Source organism: Salvelinus fontinalis, unplaced genomic scaffold (genome assembly GCF_029448725.1).
Source record: "Salvelinus fontinalis isolate EN_2023a unplaced genomic scaffold, ASM2944872v1 scaffold_0585, whole genome shotgun sequence".
Lineage (NCBI taxonomy): Eukaryota > Metazoa > Chordata > Actinopteri > Salmoniformes > Salmonidae > Salvelinus > Salvelinus fontinalis.
In genome coordinates this window covers 111806-120169 of record NW_026600794.1, presented here as the reverse complement: position 1 = coordinate 120169, position 8364 = coordinate 111806, and the positions used below count along the sequence as shown (strand labels likewise).

The following is an 8364-nucleotide window of genomic DNA, read 5'->3' as shown; positions in this document are numbered from 1 at the left end:
GTCAAATACCTAATTACTCATCATAAAACATTTCTGAAAAATACACAGCGTACAGCAAATGAAAGCCCAACATCTTGTGAATCCAGCCAACATGTCAGATTTTTTAAGTGTTTTACAGCGAAAACACAATATAGCATTATATTAGCTTACCACAATAGCCAGAAACACAACCGCATTTACCAGCAGCAAATGTTAGCGATCGTAACAATCCAGCAAAAGATATATAATTTGACTAACCTTCATATACTTCATCAGATGACAGTCCTGTAACATCATATTACACAATGCATATAGGTTTTGTTCGAAAATGTGCATATTTAGCAGCACAAATCGTGGTTATACAATGTGATCATTAGCAGCATTTCATGCATTCTGGCCGGTGTCATCTTGGAGAGGCACCTAATCTAATCGATAAATAATCGTAAACTTGACAAAAAAATATAGGTTGGACAGCAAATGAAAGATGCATTAGTTATTAATGCAACCGCTGTGTTAGATTTTTAAAATTAATGTTACTAGACATACAGTGTGCGTTACAGCCAGACCAGTGCCGCAATAATGGCGGACAAATCCTTTTTCATTTTACCACATAAATACAGAATAACATCATAAATAGCTCTTACTTTTGGACGAGCTTCCATCAGAATCTTGGGCAAGATGTCCTTTGTCCAAAAGAATCGTTGCTCGGTTGTAAAAAGTCCTCTTAAACTTTGGAACTAGCAGCTAACAATAGCTATGTGACGCCGACATGCCCAAATGTTCAAAACGCAATACTAAGGAAATTCCGAAAATGGCATAAACTGATATAACTCGGTTTAAAATAACTTCATTATGATGTTTCTAGCACCTATATCGAATTAAATTACAGACGGATATATCTAAGGCCGATGACTGAGCGTTTCAAAATGCCATCCTGAGGTCTTGCTTTGCGTCATGACGAACGTCAAAAAGAAAGATCCCTCCGTTCCTTGTGGCTTTATAAGGTCTGAGATCTGCGTAGAAACTCCATTTCAATCCTCATTGGTTACTGACATCCAGGGGAAGGCGGGTGCAGTTCATGTCGACCCATAGGATACATACAGAGCTTTAAACTGATCTGAGAACAGAGCCTCGTTTTCAGACCTTCGCAGTTCCTGTCATGAATTTCGCTGCAGAAAGAGTTCTGTTTCACCCACAGACATAATTCAAACGGTTTTAGAAACTAGAGATTGTTTTCTATCCAATAGTAATAATAATATGCATATTGTACGAGCAAGAATTGAGTACGAGGCAGTTTAATTTGGGAACGATAAATGGTAACGTTGAAACAGCACCCCCTATATTGAGAAAAGGCTAAACCCTTTACAATGAAGATCTGTGAAGTTATTTTGGATTTTTACGAATGATCTTTGAAAGACAGGGTCCTGAAAAAGGGACATTTCTTTTTTTGCTGAGTTTAGTAAGTCTATATATAGCCATATTATAAAGTCTGAAAAGGCTTGTTCATTCACATGGTCATGAAATAACATGTATCTAAAACTGATACTTTAATCAACAAAAATATAAATGCAACATGTAAAGTGTTGGTCCCATGTTTCACGAGCTGAAATAAAAGATCCCAGAATTTTTACATATGTACAAAAAGCTTTTTTTCTCTCAAATTGGGCATTGTCATTACACAGGTGCACCTTGTGCTAGGGGACAATAAAAGGCCACTCTAAAATGTGCAGTTTTGCCACACAACACAATGTCACAGATGTCTCAGAGAGACTGCGGAAATGTCCACTGGAGCTGTTGCCAGGGAATTTAATGTACAGTACCAGTCAAAAGTTTGGACACGCCTACTCATTCAAGGGTTTTTCTTTATTTTTACTATTTTCTACATTGTAGAATAACAGTAAAGACATCAAAGCTATGAAAAAACAAAAGGAATCATGTAACCAAAAAAGTGATAAACAAATCAAAATATATTTTACAACTTATCGTGGGAAGCTTGTGGAAGGCTACCCAAAACATTTGACCCAAGTTAAACAATTTTAAAGGCAATGCTACCAAATACTAATTGAGTGTATGTTAACTTCTGACCCACTGGGAATGTGATGAAAGAAATAGAAACTGAAATAAATAATTCTCTCAACTATTATTCTGACATTTCACATTCTTAAAATAAAGTGGCTAACTGACCTAAGACAGGGCATTTTTACTAGGATTAAATGTCAGGAATTGCGAAAAACTGAGTTTAAATGTATTTGGCTAAGGTGCATGTAAACTTCCGACTTCAACTGTAGATGAAAACTCTCTTGGTAGATGGTGTGGTCTACAGCTTATCATGAGATACTATAACTCAGGCGAACAAAACCTTGAGACTTCCTTAGATATTGTCCACAAGCTGTTGTTTACAAATATACATAGACCGTCACCCCTTGTCTTACCAGAGGCTACTGTTCTATCCTGCCGATACAGTGTTATGTCATCGTTCAGCCACGACTCGGTGGAACATATTCCAGTTTTTAATGTCCCGTTGGTAGGATATACGTGATCGTAGTTTGTCTATTTTATTATCCAATGATTGTACGTTGGCTAATAGTACCGATGGTAAAGGCAGATTACCCACTCGTCCCCAGATCCTTACAAGGCACTCCGACCTCTGTCCGCGATATCTCCGTCTCTTTCTCCTGCGAATTATGGGGATGAGGGCCTTGTCGGGTGTCTGGAGTAAATCCCTCTCGTCCGAATCATTAAAAAGAAAAATTATTCCCCCAGTTCAAGGTGAGAAATCGCTGTTCTGATGTCCAGAAGCTCTTTTCGGTCATAAGAGACGGTAGCAGCAACATTATGGACAAAATAAGATACAAACACGTGAAAAAACAAACTAAATAGCACGGTTGATTAGCAGCCCATAAAACGGCAGCCATCATCTCTGACGCCATTCTCTTTTATTTTATTATGTAATAGATAATATGGGTTGAAAAGTGTTTTTTTTCTCAAGGTGAAAGACAAAGGCCAATAGCTTTAATAAAACAAATTTGTCCACACACTTTGTGGATTTCTGAATCATTTATTAACTGGCAAAGCAGAAAAGCGACGGCCGCATCCAGAAACGTCACAAGTCCCATTTTTGCAGCTGTTTCAGTACAACACTACAGGGAGAGAGAGGGGGAGAGGACAAACTCCACTGGACTAGTTTCATAGTATGGAATCACTTAGGAGTTTCTGGATGTTGGGTAAACTTCTCCTTTAAAGCATCATTGAGAAATAATTAATTAAAGTTGGAACATTTGTAGACTAGCGGTTAAGAGTGTTGGGCCAGTAACTGAAATGTCTCCGGTTCGAATCCCCACGCCGGAGAGTAGGAAAAATCTGCCGGTCTGCCCTTGAGCAAGGCAAATAACCCCAACAACAAGTGGTCCCCTGGGCGCCGATGACGTGGACGTCGATTAAGGCTGTCTCCAGCACCTCCCTGATTCAGAGGGGTTCAATGAGGAAGACACGTTTAGGGTGAATGGATTCAGTTGTACAACTGACTAGGTATCCCCTTTCCCTTCCCGTTTAATCATTAGACTCCATAATGTTTAAACATCAGATGCTACAGGCCTTCAACAAGGGGTGTCATGAAGCATTACCACCTTTTCTGTAATATGAGTAGTATTTTGATTTAATTCAAACAATTCTGACATGAATTTTGAAAAATATGAATATTGAAAATATAAATGTTTAGATAAGTATTCAGACCCTTTGCTATGAGACTCGAAATTCAGCTCAGGTGCATCCTGTTTCCATTGATCATCCTTGAGATGTTTCTACAACTTTTCATACAATCGAATAGGATCCACAGATTGCGAGTTGAAGATAACTACTTTACTAAGAATGATATAGTATATATGGGATATTAGTAATTGACATACCCGTTCTCTCCAGATTCTCCCAACAATACTATTTATAGGTTTCCTGAACCTGAGAACAGAAACAGGCAATACCAAAATAAATGATCTAATGACTGCCTCCTCACAGCAAAATCTGCAGAGCTGGGAAGATTGTATGTATGTATGTATGATTGTATGATATATATATAACATTCTGTTGGTTGCAATAATTTTGTATAGTATTTTAAATTGAAAAATTTGAAAGTTTTGAATCCGGCATTGTTTTGCATATCAATTCATAAACCACGTGCCTTGAATTTGGGTACATCGAAAATCTCTTCCCAACTATTTTGCAATTTATATGGCACAGCTGTCAGTTTTTTGGTCCTGAAATGAAATTGGTATATGCTTTTATTTATCATACTTTTCTTTAACCATTTATGTTCTTTAATACAGGGCCGACATACAAGCTCCTTACTTTTTTACCATTTTTGTGGTAAGGCTGCAATTAGTTGAAAGCAGACATTTCCATATGTCTGTGTTAGCTGTGTGTGATATTACTCCACCAGTCCTATTTATGATATCATTCACTAAAATTATACCTTTTTTAAAATTTACATTTCTTAGAAAACATTTTTTTTTAATCAATTAGTATATTTGAGTTTAACCACAATATTTGTTGTACCATGACTATATCCAACCCTACTCCATGTTTGGCCACTATCATGTATAATACCATGACTATATCAAACCCAGCTCCATGTGTTGCCACTATCATGTATCCTACCATGACTATATCAAACCCAGCTCCATGTGTTGCCACTATCATGTATCCTACCATGACTATATCAAACCCAGCTCCATGTTTTGCCACTATCATGTATCCTACCATGACAATATCCAACCCTACTTCATGTGTTTCCACAATCATGTATCCTACCATGACTATATCCAACCCAACTCCATGTGTTGCCACTATCATGTATCCTACCATGACTATATCAAACCCAGCTCCATGTTCTGCCACTATCATGTATCCTACCATGACTGTATCCAACCCAACTCCATGTGTTTCCACTATCATGTATCCTACCATGACTATATCCAACCCAACTCCATGTTTTGCCACTATCATGTATCCTAGGTAAATGTTGCAATTCTTCAGTGATTCCTGGACCTGTGACCAAAAAACGAGCTACAGATGGACAGTACCAAAATAAATAATCTAATGACTGCCTCCTCGCAGCAAAATCTGCAGAGCTGGGAAGATTATATCCCCATATATAACATTCTATTGGTTGCAAGAATTTTGTATATTAATTTAAGCTTTGAATCCGGCATCACTTTGCGTGTCAATTCATAAACCATGTGCCATGGAATCAGTACATTGAAAATCTCTTGCCAACCATTTTGAAATTTATATGGAAAATTAAATGTATATGGCACAGCTGTCAGTTTTTTGGTCCTTAAATGGAACTGGTATACAGTTCCATTTATCACAATGTTGGTCTTTAATGCAGGGCTGACAAGTTCCTGTTCTACAGTCTTGTAAAGATAGGGGAGTTGACTGGGACAGGCAATGTAACATCTATAATGTTTTGAGAAAATGTTTTTGTAAAACATGCAGCTTACATCAGATCATCTTGAAACTTACACTCTCAATCTAACTTTCCTCAAGATTTGATATGTTAACTAACAGAACTGTCTGATGTGGTGGAAATATACCAGCCAACTAACAGAACTCTGCTGGTTGTCCTGGTAACAGATACCAGTCTATCTTCATGTCAACTAACAGAACTCTGCTGGTTGTCCTGGTAACAGATACCAGTCTATCTTCCTGTCAACTAACAGAACTCTGCTGGTTGTCCTGGTAACAGATACTAGTGGGCAGATATATTTTATTTGTTCAAACTAAACTACAGCACTTACTTTGATGAGTCAAATCTGATCCTTTCTTCTCTTCTCCTCCTCTCACAGTTCCACTCAGCCCTGTTGTTTTCCTGCAGTCCACCAGCAGCACAGACAACCTCTTCATACCCAGCAGTAAGGTGCTACCGAGAGAGGCACGGCACGGGGACTCCAGGAGGGAGGAAGGGCTAGCGTTGTCCTGGTAACCATAAAGAGGGGACACAGACACATAACATTATGGATGCTGATGTCACTGTTGTCATAAAGTGCTTTACAGAAACCCAGCCCAGACCCAGATAGAGCAGGCTGTATGCTAGACCAGACCAAGCTGTACCATCTGGTGTTCTGATCTGGAGAGACTCTTCTCTGACTCGTCAGCATCAGGATGTTGTTGAGGCTCCCCAGAGGATCCACAATAGTCATGTCTCTCTCCTGCTTGAATGACAACATCAAACAGACAGTCAACTTATAACCGTCTATTACAATCATAGGGTCTCAAAAAAAATGGTAACGTTCATCATGATTTTTAAATATATTGTTTGTGATGCAAATGTGAAAGGGTGACTTTCACGTATACTTGAGTCATTTTCTATTAAGGTATCTTTACTTATATTCAAGTATGACAATTGGGTACTTTTTCCACCACTGTGATTCATTGGGTCTTACAATAGGCATGAATGTGTCTAAAAAGGGCCTATAAAATATTATTTGTGATACAAATGTAAAAGGGTCGTTCCACTAAATGGGTGCCTTTTGCGTCCCTTTGATATTTTAAGTAGAAATTATGCAACAATATTGAATTTGAAAAGACTGTTATATTAGAAGAGGGGAACTTTAATATAGACCACATGGAGAATTCAAAACATCTAATTTAAAAGTCCCCAAAATAAATGTAAAAATGGCAGATTGAACCTTTAAGAATGTAAACAGTAGGAAAAGGGTGGGTATAATTTGTGGAACGTTCCAACACGAATCTATTCCAAAAACGTCATAATGTACAAGGATGCCAACAAACAACGCATACAAAGTAGCATGATCAATTCACCTAGCTAACTAGCTGCCAAAAGGGCATCAACTCACCATGTAGCTTATTCTTAATGTTTGTCCATAGGCTACCAGAGAGAGGACAGACATTTTTCGGAATAAACGTGGTGAGTGAAACACTTTATGAAATAGCCCACACCCTACCCGGTATCCTTTTCTGCCGCTATACAACTGTGTATGCGTTGTTTGTTGGCATCCTTTCTCAAAACATATTCAAGTGTAGAACTTCAGTAGAACGCTGCACAGTTCAACAACTGCAGAGTTTGTGCCCCTACTTTTAAGAAAGTACTCACTGGTGTTAATCGGATCTTCTGTCTCCTCCTCTTTCACTCCCAAAACGTCTTCTTCCTTCACCTTTATTGAGATAGCATCCTCTTCCTCTCTAAAAGGTTCTTTCTCTTCTATCACTATAACAGCCTCCTCTTCCTCCTTTTTCATTCTGAAAGGTTCTTTCTCTTCTTCCTTCACTATAACAGCCTCTTCTTCCTTCACTATAACAGCCTCTTCTTCCTTCACTATAACAGCCTCTTCTTCCTTCACTATAACAACCTCCTCTTCCTCCTTTTTCATTCTGAAAGGTTCTTTCTCTCCTTTCACTGTAATACCCTCCTCTTCTTCTTTCACGACAATGTTCAGCGCCAGAGCTTCTTTCTCCGTCCAGCAGACCTCCTCTTCTTTAGCAGGGGAGGAGTAGTTTAGTGAACTCATGGTCGGGGATGTTAGCTAGCTAGTTAGCATTAGCGACTAGCCTAGTGCTAGGCTCAGCATCAATCTTTAACAAGTTTGCAAATTGAACAAGCAAATTAGGTTAAAGTTAACCAGTTAATACGTCTACAGAATTGTGTTTACAACAGTGAGATTAGCTAATGTACATAAACGTGGTCTAAAGCGTCAATCTTTCAGTTTTATGTTGGCTAGCAAGCTACCGAGGCGGTTGAAAGAGTAGCCGCGTTGTTGTTCCAGAAGAAGCGACCCGTCCAGTAAATTATACGTCACGCAAGAAGCATCGTCTGAAAGATTGCACATCCGCCATCTGCTGGCTGGAGTGGGTAACGCAGTTTGGAAACAATAGTTACTACACTTTTTGTATTGGAAAGAACGTCATAATAATTTAACAATAAGCTGATATATTTTCTCTTCCAAATAGTACGTTCCTGTACACAGACGTAGAAGCTCAATATGAATATGTAGATGATTAATAAATACTTATATGAATAGGTAGTGTGTTAATACACATTTTCTCTGTTTATTTTTCACATTCGTTTTTATCTAGATGTGACCATACTATTCCCTTAAAGCCACGCTCTATAAGATACAAATCATCCTGTAAACAACAGAGCAAATGCATCACATGCAAATAGCACTTGATTATCTGTAGTGCTATACACTGAGTCTACAAAACATTAAGAACACCTGCTCCTTCCATGACTTAGACTGACCAGGTGAATTTTATTTATTTATTTTATTTAACCTTTATTTAACCAGGTAGGCAAATTGAGAACACGTTCTCATTTACAATTGCGACCTGGCCAAGATAAAGCAAAGCAGTTCGACACATACAACAACACAT

At 38.3% G+C, this 8364-nt stretch overlaps 1 protein-coding gene across 3 annotated transcripts; it reads right to left on the bottom strand.

Annotated features, from left to right (window-relative positions):
* Nucleotides 1-2969: 2969 nt before the first annotated feature.
* Nucleotides 2970-7791, bottom strand: LOC129846552 (cilia- and flagella-associated protein 251-like). Of its 3 annotated transcripts, XM_055914495.1 has the most exons (5): nucleotides 7344-7791; nucleotides 7088-7295; nucleotides 6085-6185; nucleotides 5772-5949; nucleotides 2970-3439 (listed from the first exon to the last, which is right to left on the bottom strand). In XM_055914495.1, the coding sequence occupies exons 1-5, from the start codon at nucleotides 7500-7502 to the stop codon at nucleotides 3417-3419; spliced, it is 669 nt and encodes a 222-aa protein (XP_055770470.1). In that variant the 5' UTR covers nucleotides 7503-7791; the 3' UTR covers nucleotides 2970-3416. The 3 variants fall into 3 exon arrangements, with proteins under 3 accessions (XP_055770470.1, XP_055770467.1, XP_055770469.1); XM_055914492.1 differs by having other exon boundaries at nucleotides 7088-7791; XM_055914494.1 differs by having other exon boundaries at nucleotides 6085-6182; nucleotides 7088-7791.
* Between the last annotated feature and the right edge of the window lie 573 nt (nucleotides 7792-8364).